The 13535-nt window shown below is 39.0% G+C and overlaps 2 protein-coding genes across 4 annotated transcripts in view; one reads left to right on the top strand and one right to left on the bottom strand.

The window, feature by feature from the left end:
- The window catches only part of fbxo2 (F-box protein 2), a 14676-nt gene extending 3268 nt beyond the window's left edge, over positions 1–11408 (top strand). Inside the window, exons 3-6 of the mRNA XM_061875533.1 lie at positions 6539–6665; positions 6804–6896; positions 10773–10911; positions 10984–11408. Coding sequence (XP_061731517.1) covers positions 6539–6665; positions 6804–6896; positions 10773–10911; positions 10984–11118 — 494 coding nt within the window. The 3' untranslated portion in view covers positions 11119–11408. The remainder of the gene's footprint in view (positions 1–6538; positions 6666–6803; positions 6897–10772; positions 10912–10983) is intronic.
- Positions 11352–13535, bottom strand: part of svbp (small vasohibin binding protein) — a 263018-nt gene continuing 260834 nt past the window's right edge. For all 3 annotated transcript variants that reach the window (XM_061875536.1, XM_061875537.1, XM_061875535.1), the window contains one exon: positions 11352–13535. In XM_061875536.1, the coding sequence (XP_061731520.1) occupies positions 13449–13535 (87 nt within the window). In that variant the 3' untranslated portion in view covers positions 11352–13448.

Here is a 13535-nt window from a genome sequence, read left to right as displayed (position 1 = left end):
GGGAGAACATCCTCACAGTAACACAACATAAACGCAACACAACAAATACCCATAATCCTTTGTATTCATGACACTTCCTGTGTCATGAATACTTTACCATGCGTCGGTAAGGTGGGCAGGGTTGGGGGCGCGGGGGTGTAAAATATATTCAGGAAGTGTCATGAATACAAAGGATTATGGGTATTAGTTGTGTTGCGTTAATGTTGTGTTACTGTGAAGATGTTCTCCCGAAATGTGTTTGTCAATCTTGTATTGTGTGGCTTCACAGCGTGGCGCATATTAGTAAGTGTTAAAGTTGTTTATATCACAACCATCAGTGTACTCTGTATCACCCAGTACGCCTTTCAATCTCATACGTGTGATTGCGGAAGCTTCACACAACATGTTGCTGGACCAACAGTCGGTTCCTACATGTTGTTGAAGGTGTCAAAGGCAATGGCTTCACAGCATGCCCATATCATCAGGATGAAATCTTTTGGATAGTCGTGAGAACGTTAGCGGCTCCGATTGTCTTAGTTACTCTGTGAAACAGTTTTAAGTAGCTCTGTGAGTGGTAAAGGTGGCCAACCTCTGATGTAATTAGGCGGGCGGGTACGGTCCTGATAAAATGTTAGTTCGGGTGGACGGCGGGTGGATGACGATTTTGGTGAGGCGGATGATATAATTGCCTATCCGCGCATCTCTAGTGTGTGGTTTCCTAAACAAACAAATACAATCATTATAAATCAACTAAAGTGACCACAACGCAATGAAATATAAGTACAAGCCTGCAACAGGGCTGTTAAATATACATCACTTAGCTGTGTACACACAGTTGACATAAATGCACAGTATTTGAACATCCCAGCCCTAAGTAATGTAATAATTATTAGAATGTAAATAACATCACAACAATAATTCTAAATTGTCACTTGGGGCTAACCAAGATGTTTGATGCTACAATCAAGGTGTGATGTTTAGCTAGCAGTTAGCTTGTGAACCTGATGCCAAACAGCCATTAGACTACAATAAAACTGACCAAAAGAGTCGCAATATAGTTTTGAGCACAAAACAGGTGATATTAAAGTGTATATAAAGTAACTGACTTTGTATTGACGCACACTGTCAATTAAACAAATGACATCGAAGTTCACCGTAACTTTCAGAGCTTGATGACGTAATGATGTGTTCAATGCCCCCTCCAGTGTCGTAAAAGTGAACTACACTCAAGCAACTCAATGACACACAAAAAAAACAAGCGTTTCAGAGACAATCGTTTGTACAATAGTGCTGTATTTTACTTCTTTATCTCTTTTTTTCAACCAAGAATGCTTTGCTCTGATTAGGGGGTACTTGAATTAAAAAAATGTTCACAGAGGGTACATCACAGAAAAAAGGTTTTATACATTACTTAAATGAAGATGTTTTTTTATCAACGTGGGCTGTGAACAAAGTGCGCCCTCTACTGACACACAGACGTGTTCATTTTGGCCGACAACAAATTTACACAGGAATTATTTAAAAATATCTGACAGTATGATTCCTGTCACTATCTTGTGGACATTTGTGTGTTATTTAGGTTAATTAGGGTTAGGGTTTGAAGTGAACGCGTCACAGCATATTTCTTTATAAAGTTAAAGTAGCAATGATTGTCACACACACACTAGGTGTGGTGAAATTACCCTCTGCATTTGACCCATCACCCTTGATCACGTCCTGGGAGGTGAGGGGAGCAGTGAGCAGCAGCAGTGGCCACGCCCGGGAATAATTTTTGGTGATTAACCACCAATTCCGACCCTTGATGCTGAGTGCCAAACAGGGAGGTAATGGCTCTCATTTTTATAGTCTTTGGTTTGACTTTAACCCAATCCTAACAACGTTAGTACCCGATCGGCCCCTGCCGATGAATGCTTTTCAGAACCGATCACCTCCTGACTGATCATTTATTTTTGGTCACACAACTGACTAATACAATCACCTTCATTGTGGCAAATAAACTACATTTCTTAGTATCTCAAATGGTTGGAGGAAAACATGTTTCAGAGTAGGAGACTCTGAAACACAATACTTTATGTATTTTTTTTTAAACATGAGATTTCCAGTTCATTTTATCATCTATTGTTACACCCAAAGATGTGTTTTATTTTACACTTTAAATGTCAACTCCGTCTATTTGTATTTGTGTTTGCTTTTCTCTTCTACGGTTACCAAATAGCATTATTTTAGTCTTACTGAGATTCAAAGGTAGTCTGTTTTTCTCAAACCATCTTTTTAATTTGTTCATTACTTCTGTTATTTGTATTAGCTTTTATTTGATCAAGTGTGGAATCAGCACAACAAAAAGTGACAAAGTTGCATTTTTGATTGATTGATTAAAACTTGTATGAGTAGATTGCACAGTACAGTACATATTCCGTACAAATGACCACTAAATGGTAACACCCCAATAAGTTTTTCAACGTGTTTAAAGGCCTACTGAAACGAGATGTTCTTATTTAAACGGGGATAGCAGCTCCATTCTATGTGTCATACTTCATCATTTCGCCATATTGCCATATTTTTGCTGAAAGGATTTAGTAGAGAACATCCACCATAAAGTTGGCAACTTTTGGTCGCTAATAAAAAAGCCTTGCCTGTACCGGAAGTAGCAGACGATGTGTGCGTGACGTCACGGGTTGTGGAGCTCCTCACATTGTTTACAATCATGGCCACCAGCAGCGAGAGCGATTCGGACTGAGAAAGCGACGGTTTCCCCATTAATTGGAGCGAGGATGAAAGATTCGTGGATGAGGATAGTGAGAATGAAGGACTAGAAAAAAAAGACAGGGCAGTGGGAGCGATTCAGATTTTATTAGACACATTTACTAGGATAATTCTGGAAAATCCCTTATCTGCTTATTGTGGTACAAGTGTTTTAGTGAGATTATATAGTCGTACCTGAAAGTCGGAGGGGTATGTTGACCGCCACTGTCTCTGAGGGAAGCCACATTTCTCGACAAGGCGAAGCGAAGGCAGCCGGTCGGGCCAGTTTTTTCTTCCTTCCTCCACAATGGAAGCATCCCACGTTCGGGGGCGGCCGGTCGGAGGAGGCAAGAGAGTCCGCAGCTGCCTCTTTGACAGGTGCACGAGGAACGACGCAAGCTCCGCTCATGTCTACGGTAAGAGCAGACTTATTACCAGAATTGTCTCACCAAAACCTACTGGTTGACATGTGGTAGAGAACCATATTCGCTTGACCGCTCTGTTCCATAGTAAAGCTGCACCTTTCGGGAATGTAAACAAGGAATCACCGGCTGTGTTTGTGTTGCTAAAGGCGGCCGCAATACAGCGCTTCTCACCTACATCTTTCTTCTTTGACGTCTCCATTAATTGAACAAATTGCAAAAGATTCAGCAACACAGATGTCCAGAATACTGTGTAATTATGCGATTAAAGTAGACGACTTATAGCTGTGATCGGGCTGGAACAAAATGTCTGCTACAATCAGTGACGTCACGCGCAAAACTTAAAATTGCAATTTAGTAAAGTAAAGCGGCCGTATTGTCATGTGTTGCAATGTTAATATTTCATCATTGATATATAAACTATCAGACTGCGTGGTTGCTAGTAGTGGCTTTCAGTAGGACTTTATTAAAACAGGTATTTGATATGGAAGATTTGGTTAAAGTGTAAAATATAATGCAAATACTGTACCATTTCTTATCATGAAATGTATTATATAGAACTGTGTGTATAAAGCATGAGTTTAAAACCCTTGTATGAGGACCACTGGCTCCATCTAGTGGTTTTAAGGGAGACCAGCTGTTGTTTTTTAAAATGATTTTCGAGACATAAATGTAACAATAGTACAAATTCAAAGTTAATGACCAAACACTCACTACAATGTAAAAATAATTCCAATTTATGTAAAAATGTGTCACATTATGGAGTTCATGGTAAATGTACATGTACCGTACTCCTTTTTTAAAAGAATAACTCAAAAGGCGTGTTGTGCTTGCTTCTTTAAATTGAACGAAACATTAATTAAAAAATAGCTAAGTCCCTCACAATTATAGTGTGTATATACCGTGATAAATACCTGTAGTCAGGTTTCCCGCCGCAATTCAAGGACTACCACTAAGCCTGATAGCGATTTTTTTCCCAGAGCTTATATTTTTCTTAATTTATTTGAAACAAATGTATGAATACGAGAGTGGCAATATTTGACGGACTATCGTTATTATTCCTCTTGTGTTTTTTGTTGAAAATTACCTTTTTTTATAAAGGTTCGGAACTGAGCTCGCTTACCTGACAAGCTGACATTTTGGGGAATCTGTAGCCCGGTATAGTCACATGTAAATATATATATATGTATGTATATGTATGTGTATGTATATATCAATCAATCAATCAATCAATCAATGTTTACTTATATAGCCCTAAATCACTAGTGTCTCAAAGGGCTGCACAAACCACTACGACATCCTCGGTAGGCCCACATAAGGGCAAGGAAAACTCACACCCAGTGGGACGTCGGTGACAATAATGATCCAGTGGGACGTCGGTGACAATGATGACTATGAGAACCTTGGAGAGGAAAGCAATGGATGTCGAGCGGGTCTAACATGATACTGTGAAAGTTCAATCCATAATGGATCCAACATAGCAGCGAGAGTCATACATATATATATATACATATATATATATGTATATGTATGTGTGTGTGTATATATATATATATATATATGTGTATATATATATATATGTGTGTGTATACAAACCCTGTTTCCCTATGAGTTGGGAAATTATGTTAGATGTAAATATAAACAGAATAAAATTATTTGCAAATCATTTTCAACCCATATTCAGTTGAATGCACTACAAAGACAACATATTTGATGTTCAAACTCATAAACTTTTTTTTTTGTTGCAACTAATAACTTAGAATTTCATGGCTGCAACACGTGCCAAAGTAGTTGGGAAAGGGCATGTTCACCACTGTGTTACATCACCTTTTCTTTTAACAACACTCAATAAACATTTGGGAACTGAGGAAACTAATTGTTGAAGCTTTGAAAGTGGAATTCTTTCCCATTCTTGTTTTATGTAGAGCTTCAGTCCTTCAACAGTCCGGGGTCTCCGCTGTCCTATTTTACGCTTCATAATGCGCCACACATTTTCCATGCGAGACAGGTCTGGACTGCAGGCGGGCCAGGAAAGTACCAGCACTCTTTTTTTAACGAAGCCAAGCTGTTGTAACATGTGCTGAATGTGGCTTGGCATCGTCTTGCTGAAATAAGCAGGGGCGTCCATGAAAACGACGATGCTTGGATGGCAGCATATGTTGTTGCAAAACCTGTATGTACCTTTCAGCATTAATGGTGCCTTCACAGATGTGTAAGTTACCCATGCCTTGGGCACTAATACACCCCCATACCATCACACATGCTGGCTTTTGAACTTTGCGTCTAAAAGTCTGGATGGTTCGCTTCCCTTTTGGAATGTGGATTCGTCAGACCACAGAACACTTTTCCACTTAGGATCAGTCCATCTTAGAGGATCTCGGTCCCAGAGAAGCCTGCAGTGTTTCTGGATGTTGTTGATAAATGGCTTTCGTTTTGCCTAGTAGAACTTTAACTTGCACTTACAGATGTAGCGACCAACTGTATTTAGTGACAGTGGTTTTCTGAAGTGTTCCTGAGCTCATGTGGTGATATCCTTTAGAGATTGATGTCGGTTTTTGATACAGTGCCGTCTGAGGGATGGAAGGTCACGGTCATTCAATGTTGGTTTCCGGCCATGCCGCTTACGTGGAGTGTTTTCTCCAGATTCTCTGAACCTTTTGATGATATTATGGAGCGTAGATGTTGAAATCCCTAAATTTCTTGCAATTGTACTTTGAGAAAGGTTGTTCTTAAACTGTTTGACTATTTGTTCACGCAGTTGTGGACAAAGGGGTGTACCTCGCCCCATCCTTTTTTGTGAAAGACTGAGCATTTTTTGGGAAGCTGTCATGGCACCCACCTGTTCCCAATTAGCCTGCACACCTGTGGGATGTTCCAAATAAGTGTTTGATGAGCATTCCTCAACTTTATCAGTATTTATTGCCACCTTTCCCAACTTCTTTGTCACGTGTTGCTGGCATCAAATTCTAAAGTTAATGATTATTTGCACAAAAAAAAAGTTTATCAGTTTGAACATCAAATATGTTGTCTTTGTAGCATATTCAACTGAATATGGCTTGAAAATGATTTGCAAATCATTTTCTGTTTATATTTACATCTAACACAATTTCCCAACTCATATGGAAATGCGGTTTGTGTACATACATACATACATACATACACACATATATATATATATATATTTGAAAGCTCCATGGAGCCTATAGGTGGCACTAAAGAGCTGCATGCGACCCCTGGTATACAATATTTTGTGATAACGGATAAATAACAGAACGTGTAATAATAGAGCACAAAAACAGGTGTGTACATAAGATAATGGAATAAGAATAAATGAATAATTATTTTGTAATTAACTGCATTACAATAAAGCCAGGACTCCCTCTGCCCTCTAATAGAGCAGCTGGAGTTCTGGGAGCTGACAGAGAACGGTGGAAACCAGTGGAGGGTGGAGGACATGCCAGGAGACTGGGGCCACGACTTCAGCGATGCAGCTGTGACAAAATACTTTGCAACCTCCTTTGAGTAAGTGGGAAACTTGTGAAACTACATTTAAACAAAACAACAAAACTTTCTTAAAGGCCGAAACAAGCAGGTTAGATGACACTTGGCTTCAGTTCATCAATACACATTTTACTACAATTTGCACCTTTTACATGCTAGGCTGTGTCTGAAGAGACAGCTGATTGACTTACCAGAGGAAGGCTTCACGAGTGAACAGCTGGATGCACAACCTGTTGTAGCAGTGGAGGACTGGTGAGAAAATAAACAAAGATTAATGTGGCCTTATTCATGGTTCAAAGGGTCCTGCCTGCTTACGTGTATAAGTCCCAAAAATTGGGAATCAAACTGTGGAGGCATTGCAGATTATATTTATAGCATGCTCCTTCCAAACGGTGCATTTGGAATTTTGTTTAAATGTGACATGAGTGGATTAATTATATATGGTAGAAATCAGTGACGTGCGGTGAGGTTCATGGCTGGTGAGGCACTGACTTCATCACAGTCAGATTTATAAACATATGAACCCTAAAGAGTATCTTATTCACCATTTGATTGGCAGCAGTTCATGGGTTATGTTTAAAAGCTCATACCAGCATTCTCTAAACATACAAACTGTAACACACAAAAAAGCACATTTAATGAAAAAAAACGTTATTATGGTCTTACCTTTACTGAGAAATGAAGTCCATGCGCCGCTCCTTCTCATCAAAAGCATCGATAACTTGTTTATAGAAGTCTTCCTTATCTTTCTTCGGTTTTAAAAGTCTCTCTGTCTTGATGGAGATCACTGTCTGAAACAAACCTTTTAGCTCCGGCGTTGGTCTTCCTTTAATTATTACCTCCTGCTTGGATTGAAAGTCCAGTTTAGAAAACGATTTTATTTTAGATATGTAATTATCCATGTTAAAAGGCCAGGGGAGAGGAAAAAATAAACGATCGCTGCCGCTGCACTTGACTTGCTAAATGTAGCTGGTTGTCACTTATCCTGCAGCCGATTAATCGCAAGAATGATCCCTGGGATCACTAGCGCCCTCTATCACCAGGAGGCGGGAGAACAGGTGCCTCACACAGTGCGTCTTCGCAGCTGTTTTATGATTGTCCAGCACAAGAAATACGTGACACACATACAGTTGTTGACAAAATACACTGTACATTATAAACCTCAGCTAACTAAACCATGGAAATGTATAATATAATTCATACAGCAATACGGTCTCACTGCACAGCAGCAAGCAGTTAGCAGAGTCATTGCGCAATCCATGGTGAGGCTCAACTGGCTGCTGACTCACCGCAAGTCTCTCCTCAGTATTTGAACGGCAAATGCGAAAATTCTGCGATATTGAATAAAAATAATCTAAAACTGGTGAAGTTAAATGGAAAATAACTTTATAAAGTATAATCATGGCATACATATAACCATGTAATTATTAGCCCAGTCAGTGTGATGAAGCGCTGTAAGGACGGGTTCAAGGTTTCTTTAATGGTACCCGGAAGTCATTTGCATCTAACAACTCCGCCTCTCAAAACGAAACGTTTTTTAAAGGCAATCAAAAAGTCGCTAAAATATAGTCTTGAGAGCAGGGGTAGGGAACCTATGGCTCTTGAGCCAGATGTGGCTCTTTTGATGACTGCATCTGGCTCTCAGATAAATATTTGCTTTACACTATAAGTAAAGAATAGTTCCGCTGGTAATCACAGTGTTAAAAATGACGTTCAAAATATAAAACATTCTTTTGTATTTTAATCCATCCTTCTGGTTTCTACCGCACCTGTTCAAGAAGTCGCTTTAATGGTAGGAAGAATTGTATTCACTATCGCTTAGCTTCCAAATACCAATGTTATTAAAAAGAATAAGAGACTTATTATACTCTAAAAATGTTGGTCTTACTTAAAAATGCACGCATTTAGTTGTATTCATTGTTTAAAAAATATTATATGGCTCTCACGGAAATACATTTTAAAATATTTGGCTTTCATGGCTCTCAGCCAATAAGGTTCCCGACCCCTGCTTTAGAGCAAAGAACCGTCATTACGTTTTGTAGACCGAAAAACAAGTGTTTTGAAATTAGAAAAATTATAATGATATCAATCAGATGATAACACCTTTATTGTCATTGCATGTAAACAATGCGATTGAACAGCAATCCAGCTCAGTGCTTTTTAAACAACCTACCTAAAATACTCTTAAATGCCTACTGAAATGAGAGGTTCTTATTTAAACGGGGATAGCAAGTCCATTCTATGTCATACTTCATCATTTCACCATATTGCCATATTTTTGCTGAAAGGATTTAGTAGAGAACATCCACGATAAAGTTGGCAACTTTTGGTCGCTAATAAAAAAGCCTTTCCTGTACCGGAAGTAGCAGACGATGTGCGCGTGATGTCACGGGTTGTGGGGCTCCTCACATCTGAACATTGTTTACAATCATGGCCACCAGCAGCGGGAGCGATTCCGACCGAGAAAGCAACGATTTCCCCCATTAATTTGAGCGAGGATGAAAGGTTCGTGGATGAGGATAGTGAGAGTGAAGGACTAGAGGGAAAAAAAAGTTAAAAAAACAAAACAAAAAAAAGGCGAGGGCAGTGGGAGTGATTCAGATGTTATTAGACACATTTACTAGGATAATTTGGGAAAATCCCTTATCTGCTTATTGTGTTACTAGTGTTTTAGTAAGATTATATGGTACCTGAAAGTCAGAGGGGTGTGGTGAATGCCAGTGTCTATGAGGGAAGCCAAGCAGCTGCAGGAGGACGCAAACTCCGCTCATGTCTACGGTAAGAGCCAACTTATTACCACAATTTTCTCGCCAAAACCTGCCGGTTGACATTTGGTTGGGAACCATGTTCGCTTGACCGCTCTGTTCCATAGTTAAGCTTCACCTTCGGGGATTCTAAACAAGAAAATACCGGCTGTTTGTGTGGCTAAAGGCTAAAAGCTTCCCAACTCCATCTTTCTACTTTGACTTCTCCATTATTAATTGAACAAATTGCAAAAGATTCAGCAACACAATGTCCAGAATACTGTGTAATTATGCAATTAAAGCAGACTACTTATAGCTTGGATCGGGCTGGAAAATAATGTCCGCTACAACCCCAGACATCAAACGCACACTTCATCATAAGCGTCATCATATCGCGACGTTTTCAACACGACACTTCGCGGGAAATTTAAAATTGCAATTTAGTAAACTAAAAAGGCCGTATTGTCATGTGTTGCAATGTTAATATTTCATCATTGATATATAAACTATCAGACTGTGTGGTCGCTAGTAGTGGCTTTCAGTAGGCCTTTAAAGGCAATCAAAAAGTTGCTAAAATATAGTCGTTAGCGCAAAGAACCGTCATTACGTTACGTCAGGGATCAGGAACCTTTTTGGCTGAGAGAGCCATAAAGCCAAATATTTTAAAATGTACTTCCGTGAGAGCCATATATTTTTTTAAGACTGAACACGACTAAATGCGTGCATTTTTAAGTAAAACCAACATTTTTAGAGTATAATAAAATAAGTATCATATTCTTTTTAATAACACTGTTATTTTGAAGCAAACCAACAATAAAAAAAATACTTCTTACCATTAATGCGACTTTTTGAACAGGTGCAGTAGAAACCAGATGGATGGATTAAAATGCATGAGAATGTTTTATACTTTGAACGTTATTTTTGACACTGTGACTACCAGCAGAATTATTCATTACTTATCGTGTTAAACAATGTCAGCTAAGATTTATCTGAGAGCCAGGTGCAATCATCAAGAGCCACATCTGGCTCTAGAGCCATAGGTTCCCTACTCCTGCGTTACGTAGACCAAAATTAAGTGTTTTAAAATTAGAAAAATGATCATGATATCAATCAGATCAGAATACCTTTATTGTCATTGCATGTAAACAATGCAATTGAACAGCAATCCAGTTTAGCGCTTTTAAAACAACTTACATAAAATACTCTTAAGACAACAAAAAATAATTAAAAAAATGTAAAACATAATAAAAATGTTAAAAAACGTATTGCACAGCAGAACTCTATCAGAGCTAAGCACGTTAATAAAGCGGTGAGTGTTCAGGTAAGTGCAGAGTTTAGGGCAATAACAGCTCCATACGACCCTTTTAATGGGAGTATTTTGTAGGTACTGTGGGAGGCAAGACTGTGGCTGCACTTACCAAATGAACGTGTGTCTGCTTGATGGCAACCTTGGGGTCTTGGAGGAGTTCAATCCTGAGCCCGTTACCTTGGACCCGGAGTGTGACGACTGTTCATGGAAACAGGTGACATATGCAGGAAACTTACCTTTTTTTTTTTCTTCTTTGCCAAAATGTGATTATTTCTGTTTCAACCAGGTCTCCCACACATTTTCGGAGTATGGCCCCGGTCTGCGCTACATCTCCTTTGAACATGGTGGGAAAGACAAAAAATACTGGGAAGGGTGGTTTGGAGTGAGGGTGACTGGGAGTTCTATTACTGTGCAGGTCTAAATAACACATAAATAACAATGTATTGTATAACATTGGTGTGATCATTTAAATAACACCACCTTTGCCTTATGTAACAATCTTACACCTGTGCTCTCCTAATAGTACTGTTATTTTCCCTGTGTAATAAACAGACAACAGTATATGCTTAATAACGTAGCGTAGAACTGCACTGCACCATACTGAAAAGTTGTTCATAATACCATTTAGCTGTGAGTGACGACCAGATAACTTCATTTCAGTTTGATAGCAACTGTTTATTTCACATTAAAATAATAAAAACACAAAATGAACTGTTGTACAAGGTCATTACAGTAGCACGCTTGTTCCATGTACAATTCAAAGCTATGTGTATTATAGCAAATATGCCATAAATCTGAATTTATTCACACAAACAGGACTAGTCACGCACAAGAGTTTAAAGTACAGTTAAATGTATGAGGAATTAAAAAATAATGTTTTTTAATAAATGCTTGAAACACTTAGTGCAACTATTTATGTGAAACAACTTTTATACATTTTTAAATCAAACTTGAATCCGATTTGATGATGTTTTGTACTAATACTCGGGGTGTAACGGTACACAAACATTTTGGTTGGGTACGTACCTCGGTTGGGTTCATTTTCGGTACAGTAAGAAAACAACAAAATATATATTTTTGGGTTATTTACCAAATTTGTAAACAATGGCTTTATCCTTTTAACAATGGGAACACTAAAATAATTCTACCCACGTTAATCCACATTAAACTGCCTCAAGTTGTTGCTTAGATTAGATAAAAAACACAAATTTTCTTCTACATATAAAAAGTGCAAAATTAAACAGTTTCAAGTCAACTCATCATGCTTGATTTATTACAGCATTGGGGAAGCCTGTAGTTGATTTTTATTATGTAAATGTTATATTTTTGTCAACATGTGATAGCAGGGACCCTACCATTCAAAACTAGGCTGCTACATTACTAATGATTAATGTAAATATTGCTGAAAAAATAGTACACTAGCAATAGGAGTGACTATTCGTCCCTAAACACCATGGAGTTCAGGTGAAATAACAGACAGACAGGGCTTTGCTGCTCCTAACACGCACACACACGCACACACCCAACAAAATGAGCTAATGTTTCGCTAAAAGCTAATTAGCCTTCACTTCAAGCCAGGACTGCGAGCGAGATGAGCTGAAGTTTAAGTTTCTAGAACGTCAACGGGTTTATAGTGATGTTGCTAGTAGTTGGGAGGTGTTTATTATAATTTGGGGGAAGAGTACGCTGCCTTATGCTCCCCTGCTAAACACCAATCTGCTCGACGCTGAAGCATTGACTTTAAGCGCGCTGAATACACACTGCTGATTGGCTGTTATCGGTTTGTATGTAAACCAATCAGATTGTTGTATGGGTGGGACAATGCTGGGTGCTGAGAGAGGCAGAAAAAGCAAAGTAGCTTGTTAAGACTTTAGACTGTTTTGTACACCCCCGTACCGAAATGGTTCAATACAAATACACGTACCGTTACACCCCTAACTAATACAAAAGCAAAGTATTGTTTCGACATCAATTTATAATCCTTCCGGTTTCAACTCCGACCGGAATTACCACCCGGCGTCACCGACTTTCATAACAAGCACTAACACTGTGCGCCACAGGAGCCAGTGGGACTTTGAAGGGAAACATGCCATTATGTTATCAGTGATGGAGCAGGAAGTGGCAAAGAATACATTTGCGGTAAAATGTAACGATATGAAGCGCCCTGTCATTCATTATTTTGATGTTTTGTGTGCGCTTCTTCATGCAAATGATTTACATAAAGGGAACGGTGTCAGTTGTGGCAAGAAATGTAGCTTACCACCATCATGATGTGAATGTGGAGTGAATGAATGATCGGTTCTCAGTTCTCTGAAGCGCTTTGAGTTTGTAAAAAAGTGCTATATCATCATTAAAACCACTGTTTACATGAGTAAAATCTAGGTACACCGCCAAAAAGAAATGTTCTATGGACAGCAAACTGTTCTCAATACTGTGTACTCCCAGCTATGCATTTATATTTATAAAATATTGTATAGGATGGTTTAGAGTATGGATGCAACATGACCTGATTTGGGCGACTGTCTCAGGAGGTAGAGCTATTGAATAAATAGTAGCAGGCGGGAGAGGAGATTACTTCCAACCCTTGCTAAAGTAAAGGAAGGCAAGGCGGCCTGAAGACGGATGGTCAATGTGGACCAACAGAAATCGACAAAAATGGTGCTCGCCTGGTGAAGATCCACAAGTCTTTCAGTCGGCATGCGTTAGTTGGAGGCTGAGGCTGAGTGTTCCAACTGCAAGGTGAAGGCAGCGTCATTCTGCCGGTGGCTGCATTTGTTTCCTGAAAGTCTCAAACTGTTGTTGCTCCAGCTCAGTCATCACCTTGTTCAAAGCGTATAT

The sequence above is a fragment of the Nerophis ophidion genome, linkage group LG16 (assembly GCF_033978795.1).
Source record: "Nerophis ophidion isolate RoL-2023_Sa linkage group LG16, RoL_Noph_v1.0, whole genome shotgun sequence".
Taxonomy (NCBI): domain Eukaryota; kingdom Metazoa; phylum Chordata; class Actinopteri; order Syngnathiformes; family Syngnathidae; genus Nerophis; species Nerophis ophidion.
Note: the sequence above shows the minus strand (reverse complement) of the source record. Positions and strands in the feature narration are given on the sequence as shown.